General features: G+C 40.3%; 1 protein-coding gene across 1 annotated transcript; it reads right to left on the reverse strand.

Annotated features, from left to right (window-relative positions):
• Window positions 1-259: 259 nt before the first annotated feature.
• Window positions 260-18,686, reverse strand: itih5 (inter-alpha-trypsin inhibitor heavy chain 5). Its single transcript, XM_067581517.1, has 14 exons — window positions 18,398-18,686; window positions 18,270-18,314; window positions 17,463-17,626; window positions 15,801-15,902; window positions 13,664-13,938; window positions 13,168-13,337; window positions 12,766-12,882; window positions 9,933-10,104; window positions 9,220-9,529; window positions 5,382-6,076; window positions 4,208-4,261; window positions 2,243-2,359; window positions 1,775-2,152; window positions 260-774 (listed from the first exon to the last, which is right to left on the reverse strand). The coding sequence occupies exons 1-14, from the start codon at window positions 18,515-18,517 to the stop codon at window positions 515-517; spliced, it is 2,979 nt and encodes a 992-aa protein (XP_067437618.1). The 5' UTR covers window positions 18,518-18,686; the 3' UTR covers window positions 260-514.
• Window positions 18,687-20,002: the final 1,316 nt, after the last annotated feature.

Genomic DNA, 20,002 nt, shown 5'->3' on the forward strand with positions numbered 1-20,002 from the left:
GAGCTGTGTATGTGGGAGGGGGGGTGTGTGTGTATTTGTGTGTTATGTATGTTAGGTGTGCATCTAGTCATTGGCACTGAGACAAGGGGTTAGTTACTGGGGTTGGTCTCCGTGGTAACCAGGTGTGATCTTGAGCTTGAGGTTGACACATTCAAGACATGTTGACATACATATTAGGCGTGTGAGAAAAACACTCTCCCCAAATTGGGGCAAAAGTAAAGAATTACCTGCTTTTATGTATCAAAAATCAACCTTAAAATGTAGATTTAAATGTTTTATTTACAATTACAAAATTACTGTAAAAACATATAATAAACACATTAAATTTCCATTAGAAATAGTAAAAAAATATATTCAAAGGAGAAAACTGTAGGTAGGAAAGAAACTGAAACGTGAAAATTTGGAGTTCGCAGCCCTTCTCTATTGGTTCGTGATATTTATGGATACAGTGTAAAATGAGTTAAGATTTAAATCAAATAATTAAACGCCACAGCTACAGTTCGTGGCTGTCGTCTCACACTCTGTTAGTCCCGTGTGGCTGGTCCGCTGTGTCGAACATGTGTGACATCAAATAGTCCTCGTACAGTCCGTCTATCAGCTTTGCTGCGTTGTTCCTGGCGAACCAGCAGTTTACGCTCTGCGTCCCGCTGTAGATCCGTCTGCTCTTCTGAACCACCGGCACCGAACGCTCCTTCACCTTCAGGACCTTCGAAGGTTTCATGTCTCCTTCTGCTGGAAGCTCCGCCAGTCCCACTTCTTCATACAGGAACTGACCTAAAAGTAGAATAAATCAGAGGTTTAAATTAATTTAAAGTCTTCGAAGGCCAGTGTCTGTAACTTAAAAATATACAGTAGAGAGGATTTCATGATGAAGTCAAACTTTTGGTGACTAAATCTTTACCCATTTTAGGTCTAGTGACCAAAACGTTTGCTTTATCATTAAATACTTATTGGTGGTCTTCTCAAAAGTGTTGACGACAAGTAGGAAAAGACTCTCAAACAGCATTAAACACTTTTGTTGGGTTTGTAGCTTATTAATCCAGAGTCAGACAGGTCTCACTGCAGGTTCAGCAGAGCGGCACCAGTAAAACTAATCATTAAAATCCTTCCACACCACAACATGTTTTTTTGTTTTAAGCCACATGACATAAAAGCAATTCAGTATCTGTGATCAGGACTCACAGAGGACATTCATGCCGTGCTGTAGTTCCAGTGAAAGTTATCTGATGGGTGGGTGGGTTAAAATTTCCCCTCGTCACTTTCATCCAGGACGAGGTATATTGAGTAATACTTTATTGCCCTTGCGTAAAGTCAGGGGACTCACGAGAGACGGATTAAAAAAGAACTTGACTAAAGGTCACTGCAGAGGCGCAGAGCACATTATACAAGTGTTTTTACTAGCTGAGGAGCGCTCACCATGACCAGTAAATGCATTTTGATGTGGAAAATGGTGGCTTAGGTAATGAATCCTAATGTTTTTAGTGACACCTTCAGGCTTAAATTTCCACCAAAGAAATACTGAAACATGCAGATTGTCATGAAACTTCTTACTCCAAACAGTATAATTCCTTTTTGGTAGAAATGAAGTCTTTTTCTAGTAGCACCCTCGAGACACTTTACATCAAAGTACTGCACAACCTTTTGATACAGTGGAATGTAATCAATATCACAGTCTTTAGTGATTGATATCAGGCTTTTAGTCATGTTAAATGACCGATAATGATTTCATGTATCCATCTATCCAGCCTGAGATCAAACTCTTGTCGACACTTACCTAGCAGACCATGGCAGTTGTGGGACAGCCCCTTGCTGTTACCGATGTAGAACCCCAGATGGTCTCTCTGGTAGGGGGCTGGGTTCTTGTACTGGTGCAGCAGGATCACGAAGCTGATGTTTCCTCCGACTGTCACGGTCACGTTGGATTTTCCTACAATGGCCACTGAAAGCACGCCGCTGTCCACGGAAACTGTGGAGTGGCAGGGCAGAACCATGCGGTCCCGCCCGTCCAGGATGACTTTCTTAGGGGTCACCTCGATGTAGGCGCGTTTGGGATGATCCACCACGATGGTGATGGTGCTGAAGTAGGTACGTTGCATCTTGTGGCTGCCTGGTGGAGCCGGGGCCCCGATTAGTTTACCGTTAACGGTCACACCTGAAGACATAAATGACCCACAGAAGGAATAAATGATGTAATCGTGACATGAAATAAGATTTTTATTTATCGATGTGTCACAAGTCTTACCGGAGTACTTGTGGTCAGACACCAGGCGAAGGACGTGCCCGGGCTCGCCATTGATGTTGAAACACACGGTCAGTTTACTGAGGGGGAACTCAACCACAAAGTGAGGGTCACCGTCCGCTGAGGTAGCGAAAGTCAAAGGCAAGGACACAAACAGAAGCTTAAAAAAACAGCCACAAGCATCAGGAATATAACAAGAGGACCTCTATGTAGACTGTTAAAAGTAAAATGACCCATTTTAATTTAACATACTGCATTTATGGTTAAAAACAGGGTGTAAACAGTGTAACTGAGTTCATTAGACCAATGGTTCCCAAACGTTTTGGTTTGAGACCCCTTAAAACAAAGTTGTGAACAGTTCAACCAGAGAGAGAAATTCTACCTCTAAACTTCCCAGATTGTTTCATTTGAGTAACATTTGGAGATTTGAAGAGGCAAAACCTGCATTTTATAAGAAAAAAACAAAGATTCGAGAAAAATCTTTAAAAAAAATATATATGTATATATATATATATATATATATATATATATATATATATATATATATATATATATATATATATATATATATATCTGTATAATTTGTGTATCATAACATTGTTTTTATTCCATCATTAATTATCTAGTCACCCTTAAAGAGGTTGGACCTACATGTTGGTATGAGTAAGGGAGAAGAATGCAGTTTTATTTGGTATTATGGGGTTGTTGGAGGTAATTCAAGGAGCAGGAAAGATTAAAACATTTTTATACCATCCTTAACCCTGTAAGGCCCTGATAGTGTTACTAGCTGAGACTCATTGGGAAGTGTTCAAACCTTACTATCCAGTACTTTTAATGTAATTTAATGTTTTCTTGTAATGTATTTAAAAATATTTTAAATGTATCTTAATGTTTAAGAAAGTAGTTTTCTTATTTTTAATGTATTAAATGTTTTTTTAAGTACTATACAAATAAATAAACTTTTTTACTGGCATAAAAGTATTTGTATCTAGTTAGATACAAATGCAACAGAAAGTAGAAGGAGAACTGGGCTGGGAGTAACAAAATTACAAAATTCTCTTTGTTCTAATATAGAAACAGGAAAAAACAACGGAAATCTTTGTCTTATTTGGGCACCCTGTTGATTTACGTGTTAATGCACCAACCGTGAACCACAACATCCAAGTTTGCGTATGGCCGGGGACCTTTGTCTCCATTTCCTGTCATCTCCCCTTATTTCCTGTCATCTCTATTGTTGGCCATCAAATAAAGGCATTAAACACACTCCAAAGTTGGACATCTTTGTATGCATGAGAAGGCCTCGACCTAGTTTAAAACGATAAACAAATAAAGACAATGGCCGATCTGCTGTCTTGCATTGTTTTCTGATTTTTAAAGGAAAAGCTCCATAACCACGAGTTTAGTTTCTGTTTTGTCAGATAGTTTACATCTTTAGCCGGAGCCTCCACAGACTTGTGAGAACCCAGCTAAGATGAACAGAGAAGTGATGAGATGATAGAGCAACAGTAATGACAGGGTCATTAGCCCTCACTAACTGCCTCTGATGGGGTCCCTCTCTTCAATGTAACACAAACATCCACTTCTCAACTCTCAACGCTCTACCGTTCGCCCGCAGTGTATGTGCGTGTGCGCTCGTGAACACGCACTTGCATGTTTAAAGTACCACGTAGTGCCTGTGCTGGTATTTCAATTAGACCCTGTGTGTTCTTTCCTCTTTCCAAGTCATGTTCAGAGACATCCCTGAACACCTCGCCTGTCTGACGAACATCCAAATTACAGGCCGCCCCCACACAGAGTGTAGAGAGAGAGTTTACTGTACATTCCCCCTCTCCTCTCTTTCAAGTCTTCTTATGGAGCCTCATAACCACTGCACACATGTATACAGTATATAGGGTTCAGAGGCTATCAGATGAAACAGGCAGGGGAAATCTTACAACTGTTTACATGAGGGGGAGAATGTGGAGTTACCTGATGTTTTGGAGATTGTCATGGATTTCTTGGCCGGTCTCCTGTCAACTTTACCTACAAGGAAGAGAATATGAGTCAGAGGGCTTCCATTGTTTAATGCTTCCTCTTAAAATATTCCATTTGAGTGACATTGACTGCTTGTGGGACAGTTATTAGTGTAAAACAGTGGCTAAAGGGAGAGAAAAGTTTTTTGTTTCTTGATGTTTGCTTGAAATAAATATTCCACCAAAAATCTGCGGTTTAAGTATCACCCTGTTGAGGCTTGAAAGCCGGATCTGTAGCTTTCAGATGTAACTGTAGTCAGCTTGGATTCGCAACTGTTATAACAATTATAGAAAAAAATATCAAACCTCTCCTGCAATATAATCCACCCCCTTGCTATCAATTTATCTGCTTAGAGACTTCCTATTGCTAATATTTTTGCCATAATTTACTAAAATATCACTAAATACACAAATATAAACTGCTTTCCCTGGTAGCGACAAATGATAACCGTATATTTAGCCACATTTTCTCCAAATTATACAGCTGTTGTTAATGTTAGCTAACCGTTCTCGCAAGCAACTATGTCTGCTTTAGTTAGTATTAAACAACAAATGTAAACAGCTAACCATGCTAGCATCAAGAAGCTGTGTGTAGGCATATTTTTATTATATTTTATTTATAATAATATTTTCTCTCTCTAAAACAGTACAGAGTTGTAGTTAGCTGTTTACTTTCTTATAGGCTATTGGAACATATAGTTTTGTGAAGCAAAGGTCTGCTAACTGTGCTAGCAACAAGCTTACTTTGCAATATACAATATTTTATATCATACATACATATATATACAAATATTTTATATCAATATATAGAAATTCTGGGCATGGACTGTGTTGCAGTGGATTATGCTCGAGTGGATCGAGAAGTTGTAGTAGATATTATGATACTTAAAAGAATATATATATAAAACTATGTCACCATTTCAATCCATTGTTACTGTTGTGAATCCAAGCTGACTACAGCTGCTATCTTGTTAGGGCATTTTCAGTGAAGTATTCCTTTGTTGCAGTTGTAGGTTTCAGTTCTTCTTGTAACCATCAGATTTACTTTTTGTCTACTTGTTGGTCTCCCTCTGGCAGCAGACTTTTCACACATCCTGTACAATAATCAAATTTGGAAGACAAAACCTCACCCAGCGTGTTGCTCGGAGTTGAACTCAGGCTTCCTGGCTTCTTCCCGTCGGGTTTCTGTGGCTTTCCGTCCTCTGTGTCACCTGGCAGCTCGTTGGCAGGTGAGAAAGATGAGGGAGGCTTACCAGCAGCCGGGGCGTTGGTGGGTGTCGGGGCCATGGTGCCGTCAGCCAAGACCTCGGGCTTCTCCACCACCAGGTTGGTGAGGGGAGTGAGGAAGTGGTAGTTCATAGACAGATTGGTGGCCTGCTTGATGTGGTCTTCCCTCTCCTTGCTGGTTTGGCTGCGCAGCCGCGACCGAAGACCCTCCTTGACGCTCAAGTAACCCCAGACGCGTTCCACAAAGTCTTCCGCAATCGAACCCAAAGCGACTCCTAATTCCTGTGCGACCCCTGACCCTGGAGTCTTAGATCCAGATGCCAATGCTGCTGTAGCAGCCTTCACATGCTTCTCGGTCTCTATCTGTCGGTGCCGCAGCGGTACGTCGGTCTCCAGGATGATGCTCTTGTCGTTGTTGCTGGCGGTTACCTGGACGTGGAGTGATTCGGCACTTTGGTTGGTCAGTTTGCCGGCGATGATGATCTCAGAGCCATTGAAGTAGTTGGTGAAGAGATGCTGAGTAACGTACTGGACCGAGTCGTCAGTGTAGTTGATCCTTATGTCAGACAGCAGAGGAGTTCCTATCTCATCGTAGAACCTAGAAAGGGTCAAAAAGACACCTGGGATTGTAGCTGAATATGTTAAAAAATGATACAGAGACAGTCATATGATCCCTGCAAGTCGAAAATCAAGGTATTTTGTAAATTCTCTAAGCACATTCACACAACGGTGGCTTCTTCATTTCATTGAAGCCGCTGCATCAGTGAAGTAGGGGTGCTGTCATATAGTGCTACAGCAAATAAACACAGGCTAAAAGTTTGATGCTGGATCTGCTTTTGCTGCAGTGCAGATATGTGCAAATGCAAATACCACGCAGAGTAGGTCTTAGCATGCCTCATCATATCTAAACAGCAAAATATAGACTCTTAGTCGCTGCCTATAAGTGTTATTTGATCTTTTGTCCATATTGGTGAGTGCCTCCCAAAATCACCCATATGTCCATTAAGAAAAACGATTCCTATGAGTGTTTTATGGTCTACCACCTCTATAACTAAGGTTTGGGCTACGTTTAGGTCACTAAAACTACTCGGTTAAAGTAAGGTTCTGAGAAATTAGCATTTGCTGTAGGAGACAAGTTGTGAAACACAGCCTATGAAACAAGTCCCTCACTTAAGCGGCGCTATGAACACTTCACGCTACTTCTGCAATTGCTCCTGAAAGAGAGACCGGATATTCTTTGCATGAATGTCGTTTGTTAGGAAAGTGTAAACATGGGTAATTTCCAGCGTCAGAGCTGTGGGTCATTGTTTGAACGTAAGAGAAAGGCTGTTGTTTATCTGGTGAGGATAGTTTCCACTTGAACCGTCGTGCAAGTTCAAGTTCAAAGCAAGATGGTGGAGCAAGTTAATGCTGCGGTGAGAACTTTTAGGAGATAGATAGAAGGATTATAATTAAAATCAGTGTGCAGTGTCTTTGACTTTTATATGCCATTAAACTGGACCTTTTGGATCTTATTTTGTGTGCTTACCAATATCTTGTAGCAACATACTGCAGTGTAGATGCTTGTCATGAACCCCTAGAGTATCACACATGTTATGGGCTTTATTTCTTATTGCTTAGTTTTACAAAAACGGTATCCAAATGTGAGGTGTGTTTGCCCTGTACCCTATTCTTCTACTGTTCAAGCAGAGCAGTGTTGGGGTTCATTGCCTTTGCTCGAGGGCGCATTAGTTTCTAAAGGAGCAAAAGATTTCGTCAAATGTTTTGTTGATTCAAACAAGCCACCTTCCGGCCATAAATCTGCTTGTTCAACCTCTCTAAGCTACTGCCACCCCACCCACTTGAGAGTTTGGGTGCACATTCATAAAAGAGTGTGTATAAAGTTAAGACTACGTATGTGTGTATGTGTGTGTATATATAAGTCCTGTTCTGTCCTTGTTGTCACGCTGCAGTAAACCTCCTCACCTCTTAACCAGCATGTTTGTTCAAGCAGGACGAGGGCTATTATCTGCGGAGTCTATCTGTTAACCCCACGTACATACTCAGACGCAGGTTTCACAACACACACACATTCCTGCTCAACTGAACAAACACCTCGTGTGTCCGAGTGCGGAAGAAAGAGAGAGAGAGGGAGAGAGAGAAGAGGGTTGTGTGTAAAGGACAAGAAAAAAAAAAAGAGAGAAAGAGGGTGGCTGTTGTAGTCTGTGGCTGTCACATGTTGAAGTTGATTAAAGAGGTCTGTTGTCAGCACCGTCACATTTGCGGTCTTCGTTGCCTCGTAGCACGATGAGAGATGGAGGGACGTGTCAGAGGGGAGAAGCGAGGGATTAAGGACAGCTAATTGATTAATAAGAAGTGGATTATACCTTTTATTTAAAGTAATAATCAATGATATCCTAACACAAATGAGCTGTATTTCATGATTAAACACCCAAGTGTCAAGTGTGTGTTTAGTGGAAACAAACAGAAAATCCAGTTTGATTAATTAGTGATTTCAGGAAGTGCAAAGTAAAAACACCACAGTGAAGAATGCTGCAGCTGGACACACAAAAGTATTTGAGGAAGGAACAAGAAACAGATGTATTTTGAACAGATGACAATATGGTGACCATATCTTGTATTTAAAAAAAACAAAAAAATAAACAGGAATGTTGGCTTCTATAAAAATCCAAAAATAAACTTTTCTCTCTTCATGTTGTCAGACACAGCGGGTGTAATATTGAAAAGGGACTTGTGGCTTCTGTCATGCCATTTTAATGCCCGTTTTGGACCAGTTTCAGAGCAGTTTTTGATTACTTTCACTTCAGCATAAGGCCATATTTAGATCAGTTTCAGACTAATTTTAGACAACTCGTGGACCACATTTTCAGAATAGTGTTAGATCAGTTTGAGACTGTTTTAGACCAGTTTCACACAGATTTTCGTATATTTTCTCTCCAGTGTCAGGCCAGATTTAGATCTGTTTTACACCTCTTTTAGAATAGTTTCATTCCAATTTTAGACTACATCTGGACCACATTGTCAAAGCAATTGAGAACCATTTCCAGATTGATGTAGACCAATTTCACACAGATTTTAGTACACTTTTTCTCCAGTGTCAGGCCAGATTAAGATCAGTTTTAGACCACATTTTCAAACCACTTTAAGACCAGTTCCAGGCCAGTGTTAGACCACTTCCAGACCACATTGTCAAGGGTAAATGCTAGGTTGGAACAGACGGAGGGATGAACTCTCGCGAGTGGGGTTAGATTAAGGTGAGGTTTTGCAAATAGTCCCTCTGGCTGATCCAGTCTAGCACCAACCATTGTCAAGCCAGTCTTTGATCAGTTTTAGACCAGTTTCACACCAGTTTTAGACCACTTCCAGACCACGTTGCCAGACTGGTCTTAGACCAGTTTCAGTCCAGTTTCAAGAGCAAGTTCAAGAGCAATTTCAGATCATTTTTTAACTTGGATATAAAAGATGTTTTCTCCATTTCCTCTGTCATAATTAACACCATTGGATTTGTTGTCCACATCCTTCCAGGTTGGCCACCCCCATGAAGCTGAGATAGTGAGAAATCCCCAATTTGGTTGCTATTTTTACAAATTTAAGATGGCCACCCTATAGACATCTTGGAAAATCCAAATAACAATTGCTTATTTAGAAGGATGAGACTGGCTTTGAGGGTAGAGATGTTTTATGTAAAACTTCTATATATACTGGCTTCATGGGGAAACAGAGCAGAAAACACATTCTTACCCTTTGAGCATAGCACTGGCGTCAGCTTCCTCGTTGATGCGTCTCATCATCCCACAGTTTTCCAGAGCCATGCGCTCCAGCAGCCGGTAATCCACGTCATTCCCTATCCCGATGGTGAAGATGCAGAACTTCTCCTGCACAGCTGAGCGGGTGTTCCCCAGGATCGTCGTGGACTGGATCTCCCCAACTGTGGGCCGTCCATCCGTCAGGAAAATAATGAGGGAGACGCTATTTGGGCTGACGTCAGGGCCCGAGAGGTACTCACGAAGCAGAGTGGAGCCAGTATTAATGGCATCATCGATGTTTGTGCCTGCAGTGGAGGGACGTCGTGAGAGATTGTTGCTCATGAAAATGTCAAAGAAATGGAAATACAGTTACTAAGTCAAAATTTATAGTTTTTATTGTCCTTACGCAAAATGAAAGTGAAAGCTTATAAAAAATGTGTTTTTCCACTTGTGTTTTTTAATGGGGACACCATTTTCTGTCCAGGAAAAGTATTGAGCAAACCATAAAAAACACATGGTTCAAGTTAAGAGTTCAATATAGGCAACTGCTGATGATAAAATTAAAACAACAAAGAGAATCATATTCATCTACCAGATGTACAGACAGTATTGACTGAGAATACAGGAATCAGGTAAAGAAGACTATGAGAAACTACTGGAACACGGTAAGACATTCATTTTTCCATTGGCGCTGAAGTAACGTCTCACCTCCAGTGGGCATCAGCGTGTAAATAAACTTCTTGGCATCTCTGATGTTAAGGGGTGTGACCGGTACGAGACGATTTGGCTGCCAAACTTTGATCTTGTTGGAGAAGCTGATGAAGTTAAAGTGATCACCGGGACGCAGATCCCTCAGGATGGTGAACAAAGCGTCTTTAGTCTGAGAGAGAGAGTCATAGAGAAAGAGAAATAATTGATTCCAAAGGTCTTGATATGGGTTTGTGATAATTATACTGCTGGCGGGACAACTATTTTACATCTTGTGCCAATATTTACTTTACTTATATTCTGTATATGTTGAATTTATGCCGAGTCTCTGGATATACAACCTGGTTATGATCTCTGTGGTTCAGTCATGCTTATTATATTGTAATGCTACACATCCCATCAATTAAACACACATGTCGCTGCTGCTGATGTTGAAAACTAGCATCCAGCATTGTATGGACACAGAAAGCTAGTTAAACTGAGTATTTCAGTACTTATATCTCAAAATAGAGAGTTTGAAAGAGCTTCAGTTGCAGGTGAAACATTAATTCACCAGAAAGTTAATCATTTTCTGGAGAAAAGAGCTGTTTCCTGCAAGAAAATTATGTTTTTGTCTACATTAGATTGTCTCTCTCTTAGAGCTCAAAACGGGCTTGTCTTGGATGTCCACATTCTAATACAAAGACAAACAAAAAAATCATCAAATAATTTTTAAATAAACTTAAAAACTTGTCATTCCTGCAGCTTCACAGTGTCATCATCTCCAGATCTGCAGCCCTGAGCGTGGGTGCCATGTATAATTTGGCACTTGGGGGGGGTTTACAGACGTCTATATGGGCTGTATACAGCAGGGGTCAGAACCACTGACTGACCCACACTGAAACCCTCTATTGTGGTGCCACATCAAAACACACTTGTTGTTCTGTTCCTGCGGCCCACTGGGGGCTGGCGATGGGTGGGGGGATAGATCAAGGGGTCGAGGGTGCTATTGTCTAGAAAGTTCCATTACCCCATAGACCCTGACCTTCCTCCCTCACAGCACGGCCTTGTACAGTATATTTCCACTTTTCTTTCTCGCAGTTAATGTTTTTTTCAGTTTCTCTGCTCTCTTGTCTGTTTCTGCACTCTTCGCTCGTGGCAGCTGCAGAGATGAGCTCTGAGTCTGACCAGAGGGGGGAGGGGGGGGGGATTTTCCTGCTATTGCAGATGGGGGAAAAGGTCTGATATTGATATTCCAGTGTGGGTGTGAGGAGGTGGGCTGTCAGGTTTCTGATTCAGTGCAACGGTTGAATTTCTGCAAGAAAACATTGTAAATTGCTTCACATGGAGGCAAGCCTGTCTTCACATTTTCTCTTGACACACTCTGTGAAAGTAAAAATGATTTCATATCTGGAATTCTGCTCCAAGGTCGAAGCTATAGCTGCATTAAATAAGATTTTTATAGTGAAAACACACCGAACACATCAGCCTTAGTTTCAAAGACGGGCTGCAGCAGATGTCTACTCTAATTAAGACCCATCAGAATTGCTCAAATTTAATTCTGGAGTCAAGAATGAACATTAGAAGAAACTGCTGACAGATTAACAGGAAGTGACAAATCAAAATTTAAAGGACCATGCTGATGTTTTTGTATGTTTCATCCCATTCACTACTAATTGTGTAAACGTTATAACAATAGTTCCCAACCTTTTCTCTTAGGGGAAACCTATTTTACTGTTGAGTTCACTCAAGACCGTTTTTCCATTAGCTCTTCAGTTGTTTTAACTACCTACTTTTGTAATGCAGGAATGGGCTATTAAGCTGGTTTGCAGAGTGTGAAGCTTCTGTGGATATGACTTGTGTTCAACTACACCGCATCCGTATCCTTGTAAGTAAGTAATTTATGTTTTTGTTTGTTTTTCTTCATAAATACAGATGTAAACCTTTTAAATAACACTTAAATTGTGTTGTTTTCTTCAGATAAATGAATTAAATGGTGAGACATGTATCAAAAAACCCTAAAACCAAAAACCTTACACCTCTTAAAATCAAGCGGACCTTGCGACCCCCCATCAAGCTTTACCAACCCCTAGTGGAGGTTGGGACCCCCAGGTCGGGAACCAGTGTCTTACAACAAGTCAACAACTGAATATTGAAATACATTTGTAAATGTATCAGTGTTTTCTGATCTAATGCTCCCATCTGGAGGACGACATAATTCGTCTGTACCTTCCAAAACGGTTACAAATCACTGAAAAACAAATGCTTTCTGGTGATATGGTTTGGTTGTGTTTGGCACAAAAAATAGGATTATGGAAAGATCATTTTTACAAACGTTTGATGCTGTTGTTTCTTTCGGGAGGACAGTCTCGATTTAAGATTTAATGTAAGATGCCACCAAATTCACCTTATTTTTTCATCATGGTTTATGTTTGCATGTTGTTTGTCTTCCATGTTAAATTTCCTGACAACACTGTTCATAAATGCAGTGCTTCTTAAAAGTCAACTCTCATATCCCGAATGTTGGAGCTTCACATAAGTGATTAAATGTGCCTTCATAGGAGGGACTTCAAAACTATTTCTGTTTTCAGTGGTATTACCATGCAGCAGTAATGAATGTTACCTATGCAAAGTACGTTTCACACCAATTTGGACATGATCTAAAACCAATGGCTGGAAATGTATTAATCAAAAATGTAAACTTAAACACGAATTTTAGCAAATGTGCTAAAACTTGTATAAAACTTTCTCCATCTCCAATTATAGTAGAGCTTACCAATGACGGCTGAGTTTAATTTTGCACACTGTGAATGTCTTCCTGTATACTGGTTTTCAACTGAGCGTGCTGCTTTACCTGTCTCATCTTGGTCCCCAACATGGAGGCGCTGGTATCGATCACAAACACCACATTCTTGGGTACAACGGGGAGGTCTTTGGGAGCAAAGTAGTGGACAAAATGGCCGTTTAAAACCTGGGAAAGAGAGACAGACATACAGCAGTGAGCGGCATTGAGACCAGGTGCAGTAGTTGTGTATGAATGGCAAACTTAAGATTGCTCTGAAGACAGATGCAAGAGTTTGGCAGCAGAGTAAGACCTGTGGCAGGAAGCCAGAGAAATTAATGACTAACAGGTGGGTGGATGTATGCGTGTGTGTGTAGTTGGATGGGAAATTTGTGTGCATGCATTAGAAATATGAAAACTATTCAATTTTTAATGCTTTTCCACCGTCTGGTTTTCACATCACGTGCTCTTCACCTGTATGTCTCCGATCCCCATGTCTCTCTGGACATCGTAGCGGATCACAAAGTCTCCCAGGTTGCCGTTGGTGGTGATCTTGGCCTGCTGGATGATGTTGGGGCTGAAGGTAATCTTGCAGACATTGTTCTCATTTGTGATCGCAGTGGTGACAGGAAGCTCGGGCTTGGCTGGAGAACAAAACAGGAAGCAGGTCTGTGTTTTAACTGGATCAAGAACAAAACTCTGAAACAAGTGAAGTGGCCCTGACCCAAATGTGGAGCTGAATTGGTGGCAGGGCACTCTAAAAATGATGCTGTGACCTTTTTTCCCTTTAATTTGATATCTATAAAGAGTAGATTATGATATTTACAGTTATTATGTGTGTGGTATGCTCCTTTATCCCATTTTAAAACATATTTGTTTGCTTAAACATGTAGCATGAAATTAAAAATACAAGAACAGGTGATATACATGAGATAAAAATATATGATGAAATGGTAAGACATCTGTAAACCTGGTGTTTTAGGTGCAGATGCAGCGCCGTTGCTCCTGCCGGTGCTCCTGCCGTTGCGGAGCGGCAGCACCTGCAAGTCCGTGATTGTCGAGTGGTCGACAATGGTGACGTCCAAGCTGAGGCGGCTGACCAACTGCAAGGGCCGCAGGCTGGTCACATGTTCGTAGTGTCCCAGGCGGCGCTGCAGGAGCTCCTCGTAGGTAAGCAGGAAGATGGCCCTGTTCCGACCCGGGATGCTGGCCGACATCTTGAAAACCTCCACCTCCGGCTCTGGACTGGAGGGGGAATGAAAGAGCGGGAGAACCTGTTCACTTCAATGTCAGCAGTACTTCACCGGAGGATTATGCACATAAAATAGATTTCTGTTAAAAATACTGGCTATCAAAAATATTTAAACAGCTATGCTTGTGTGTTGCATGTTAGCCTGTCTGCTACAAATCACATTTATGTACTTCATGTGTCTTTTTTGATACTATCAATGGATGGCGCCAAATTCTGGAATATGTAAATAGTTGCTTTAAATTACTGCTCGCTTTCCAAACCCTACTGTAGTTTGTTATGTTTTTAAATGCCCATTGTATATCTTCTATGCAGCCATTCATCTCTGTGTGGTAGTGGAAGAATATCAAGCTTCAAATGTGAAACTTACACATTACCAATCACGTTATCAATCACAGTGAAAAGTGCATTCAGAAATATATATTAAAATAATGCTAGTATGCTTTGGGAAAAAGTTGGTAATAATGGAAATGGAGGGGATTGATACTATAAATTCAACCAAAATTCTAATACATGATCATTTTAATTGATTCCACGCTAGATAAATGATAGTTTCTTGTTGTTGTTGTTACTGTCATTATCTGCTGCATTTATTTCTCCAGATAAGCAGATTTTTTTATGATGTCAGTAATATATTTTCAGAGGTCAGGGAGGTCAAAAATTAATTTGCATACTCCTTCATCAACATGTCGCTAAATGGAAAATTATTTGAAAAACTTTGCAACCTCTTGTTTAGTTAAAAGCTCATATGTTTAGGCTTATTTATGAGTTTTGTTTGTAGAAAAATTAAACAATCCCAATGATAATCTGTGCTGTCTATACGTTGCTTTCAACCCTTCAATGTCAATGTACCTGGATCAGATTGGTGTATGTGCTTTATTATCTGCAACAGTGTAATTTCTATTACAGCCACTAGGGGATGCAAAAGTTCGAAATTTTCAAATTCTACACATAGTGGCTTTAATATTACAAATTTAAACAGATTTTTTTTAAACTGCTGGTTTGATAGTGTGTTTTGGTGCACTTATATTTGTTGTGTTTTGGCTAAATATTCATTATATGTTAAAAAGTATGAAGCTTTAACAGGTGCCATGATGCTGCTTTTCTGACTCAGGCCCTCTTCACATTTGAGTGTTAGCAGATTGGATAAAAATATGATAAATAAACTGAAATTGAAAGAGCACAAGCTGTAAACAGACAGAATATTAAATATAGATGACAGCAAAAGGGAAACATTGCAGCAATTAGGAAAGGGAGGAGTACAGAAGACGTGGAGCGGTCCAAGAAGTGATGTTATGAATATGGAAGTGCTGCTTCTGTCTAATCTCACATATTCCATTTCACCCCCCCCCCCCCCATTTTCCTTCCTTTTCTGCTCTGCTGTTTACAGCGGAGTCAGTGAATCACAAAATCTCATTTTATGAAATGTCACTTTTCGCCTTGACAGATGGAAATGTGATGTCACTTCTTCCATATGTCACCCTTTGGCTCAGCGGGGTCACACGCATATTTATATGACAATTCTTGTCTCTGGAGCGATGATGTTACTCCAGACTCGCCTCAGTCTGCTCACACACACGCACACACACACATACATACACACACACACGCACATATACACTTGCACGTAAAACACTTGCTCTCTGTGATTGCCTAGTTGTGGTAGAAGAGGTTTTAGTCGGGATCTTATTAATCTTTGTTCGCAAAATAGGAACATTAGAGGGCGCGAGTTCTGCTGTGTAATTAGGAGGAGACGCCTGAGGGGGGATCAGACCGCAGGAGTGGCCACACACATATTCAAACGTGCACACACACACACACACACACACACACAGAGTCTCTCTCAGGTTCGTCTTACCTTGCGTCACCTGACTCTTTGTTCTTGGGTTTGCCGTTCTCCTGTTTGACCCTCTTTTGCTTTGGCCTGACCTCACTCTGGTAGACACGCCCTCCGATGATCCTGGTGCACGGGGTCAAAGGTCGAGGATTAGAGCGGTTCCTCATATTCAGGACCACCTATTGTCACAGTTTAACTGGGGGTTTCTTTGGAAAAAGACTGAATTTGTGGACAAAATCCTGTTGTTCCCTATTTACGGTTAACAGTCCTGCACATGAATGAACTTTGGTGTTTAAGAGTACAAAAAGTTGTCCGTTCTTTAAAGGCACTTTGCTCACATCTCCATGGCAACTGAAACATCATAAATCCCTTAAGCTCCAGTTTGCGCCCCTTATATATTACCGTTACATTCAAGTCAGAGCAAAGCGTCCAATGGCATATGTTCCTACTGTTACCAATATAACTGATAATGATTTAATTTTGGTTTATGTGGATATGTCTCTCTCTGGCTGTTATCTTGGTTTCGTTTAGGAAACAGAGTCACAACTTGGAAAACTGGTTAAAAATCTTATCATCTTATCATCTAATGATTTTATCGCGTAGGAGACGACATGCTCTTTCAACCAGATGATTAGAAGAGTATTTGAGGAGGAGGAGGAGGAGGAAATATCTTCATGACAGCGATTAGGTTGCTAAACAAGATTCTGAGTTTTTCAAAGATTGCCAATTATTTCTTTTTTGGAGAATCAGATATTCAGTGATTGCACTGGGACTCGAATGTAATAGTAGTACATGAGAGGCACAATGGGACTAAAATCCCTCCAGCTTTTATAACATCTGTCATTTCATTAAATCCTGCTTTAAATTTCCTCCATAAAATATCTTCCAGAGCTTTCAAATTTGCAAAATTGAATTACTTTCTGGGACAAATTAGAGCAAAGACAGACATGATGATGTTGTTATTAGATAATTTAACCGTCTTTAGAAGGATAAATCTTCTCTCTGAATGGCACTTTTTTTGTTTGTTTGTGGCTTCTAAAAAGATTTCTGGCATTCACGGCTCGATCTCTGCTCTCAATTTTAATGCTATTCATGCCAGGACTCGAGGGTGGCTGATTGCTAAACATGATTGCACAGCAGTTGTTTCCAACCTCTAGGTCAGGAGTCAAGATAAATCTGAGGGGTCACAAGATGGAAATATTTACTTTACAAAAAAACATCATTTTTCTGACTTTTCTTTAATTTTTGCCCTTTTTTTCCTGAAATACTGGTTGTTTAAACAGCTTCAGGCTTCTTAAAATCCTTCAAATGAAACAATCCAAGAAAGCAAAATCACTCTTTGGTTGATTTGCTCACAACTCTGGTTGAACTGTGGTCATAATAGTTGACGGAAGGTCAAGTAGATCTTCCTTCTTTCATTAATTTTAGGCTTTTTTTTCTGCATGCATTGGTTTCAGAATATTTTCCATCTTCTTATAAAAGTCTGTCAAATCCTGCTGGATTATATCAAGAATAAATGTTCTTTAAGGTTAAAAAGGCAGTTTTTTTCAATGATATACAAGGTTTCCAGGTGATAAATGTGCATATAAATTCACACTTTGTATCCTAATTATGTTTTAATCATCCTATTCTGATTTTAGATCCACTGTCTGTGAATTATTGTTGCATCTCGTGCGTTCTTACATGGTGAAGTTGGAGACATAAGCGCCAGCGGGGATTTGAAACTGGAAGACGCCCTCAGCAGCGGCGGAGTGCCGGTTGAGCATAGCGCAGTACACCGCGGTGAAGGCATAGCGGGAGATGATGGTGGTCTTGATGGAGAGTTCTTGGATGTGAGGTTTGGTCTGCTGCTCAGAGGAAACAGTTTATGCATTTATTTTTATTTTTTTTCCACTGAAAATCACTGATTACGCTAATGATTTTACGCACTCCTGCTGTGCGTATTAACAGCTCTCCAAATTCATTTTCTATCACCTCAGACAACTCATCCAAGGAAAACAGGGTTTCCCCATAGTTACAATAACCAAGCAGAGGCAGAGGAATTTGTTCCCATGAGCTATGATCCAGCGCATTACAGCTCCTCTGGCACATCTGCGCGCTTGGCGGATCTCCTGTGCGTCACGCCCAAAGCGCACAAGTTTAAAATGACAAAATACAGTGTTTCTAAAGAACTTAAACTAGGTCATGCATTCCAGGTCACTAATCAAATGCTTTGGCAAGGGGGGGTTTCATTAACTTTAAGCTTAAACCATTAACTCATTAACTCCCAGAGCATTGACAGATCACAAGATTAATATTTATCTACAAACCGAGGTTGCTTCTTAATTGAATTTCAATGAATCTCTTTAAATTTCGATGTTTATCTTCTCTTTAATTAAAAAAAAGTCAGGTCTATAACACCTTTAATTTCTAAATTTAGCAGACAAACACTAACATCAACACTCTCAAGGCTCAAATAGCTTCATAGACCCGCAGAAAAGTTGACATTACCTTTGTTAATATAGTTTTCACCTGCCGAGGGACCCTGCGCGGCGCCTGTGGACACAATAAGATAGTCAGGTGAGGAAATCCAGACACCAGAAAGTGCAACATCTCCATCTTTGAAATGCCTTACTCACAATATCTAAATCAAAGTCTGTCAAATCGGAATCAATATCATCTCCAAATTGGGGTTCCTCCAGTTGCCCCAGTATGCTCGGGCTGAGGCACATCACCAGCACAGTCAACAGCAGCAGCATCTTGCACTGTTTTTTTCTCTCCCTTTAAAGCTCAAAAAGATAAGTGGTACATTATTTCCAGTGTCTCTGAGTCCTCCACGGTGTGATGTGGAGAAGAAAAATTACACCCACCCACTGAAGAGAGAGGGATGGAAGTGTTGTCAGTCCCCACGCCTGGATGAGTCGGTGGTAATTTGGATTGTTGCTGCTGCTGCCTTCACAGCGCGTAGGAATTCTCTGTAGTTGTGAGTAAATCCCCGAAAAAAGTAGATCTAAAGACAGCAAGAAGAAGAGCAGCTATGACTTGAAGCAAGATTCAACTTAAAGTTTGGGATTAAGACGGATTTTGTGAACAATCTATTATAATTTTTTAGTTTATTTTCTTGTATGTTCATCACTTGTATTCACACAGATTTCCCTTTTTTGACACCAAGCAAGAAACATGGCACATGTGTTACTTGTTGTCCCCACTAGGCGGCTTTTCTTTCCTTCCCAACCTGCAGTTCATAATCGACACTTGACCCAACATGACCCAGATGTTTTTAATGTAACTGACGCATTTCTTGTACTTTTTTTGAGGATTAAACACGGTTTATTAATGCTTTTTTTGGTTTAAAGACAAAAATGGTCATTTGGATGTGGCTCTCACTCTGATTTATGCGTTTAATACTTTATTTTTCTTCTGTTTTCCCACCAGGCTTTTGTAGGACTAAATGTTCTGCTCTAATTTCTATTAAAATATTAATAATGTTTCTGCGAAAACATGTATTTTTCAACTTATTTCAAGTGTTGATGCACTGTTGTTTGTCTATTCTCTCCTGAGTGTTTCAAAGTCGATGATTTTATTTATTTTTTTGACATTTCTGGCTTCTTTGTTTCCAAAAGTGTCATGGCTGCTCTTACAGGGCTCAACACAACATGCTTACACTCTATTAGAATAAAAGTGCTTTCAAACATTCAGATGGTTGAATGGTAACAGCTTAAATATTCATTCCTTAACATCTTCTTTGTGTGGTTCTTGAGGTGACTCATTTAACGCTCCTGCTTTGGACACAGTGATGAATACAGACCACTGTGTTTGGTCTCAGAGGGAGGAAAAGGAGTTCTTGCCACAGTCATTATTAATGTGAAAATAAATGATTTCTATTTTAATGTTGTTAGTTGTAATTTGACGCCCCAACTTTATAATTATACAGTCCTAATATTGATTATATTGATCATTATACAGTGCTGATGGTAGATAGAGGCGAACTTCCTGATATACAAACACTAAACTGAGTCCTGGATACTGAGGGTTCATTCTCTGGTCCAAGACAGATGTAACAGGCAGTTTTGGAGACGTTCAGGTGGTGTCACAGCAGAGAGGACTCCATCCTTGACTGCATGTTTTTGTCTCAGTTCTTGGGTTTCTCAGTTGCTGAAAAAAAGTTGCACTTTGGAAATACAGTAGGTGAAGTTGTGCCAAATTCCTTTAAGAGCTGGTACCGGGGTTTGTCCTTAATCGCC

Source organism: Thunnus thynnus, chromosome 23 (assembly GCF_963924715.1).
Source record: "Thunnus thynnus chromosome 23, fThuThy2.1, whole genome shotgun sequence".
NCBI lineage: Eukaryota > Metazoa > Chordata > Actinopteri > Scombriformes > Scombridae > Thunnus > Thunnus thynnus.

Bases quoted from the DNA above. Each gene is read 5' to 3' on its own strand.
- itih5 (XM_067581517.1), bottom strand. From the start codon at position 18,517: ATGCTGCTGCTGTTGACTGTGCTGGTGATGTGCCTCAGCCCGAGCATA. The intron at 13,939-15,800 runs GTAAGACGAACC...TTCCCCCTCCAG, and splicing joins AAAGAGTCAGGTGACGCAAG to TCCAGAGCCGGAGGTGGAGG. The intron at 9,530-9,932 runs GTGAGACGTTAC...CCTCCACTGCAG, and splicing joins CACGCTGATGCCCACTGGAG to GCACAAACATCGATGATGCC.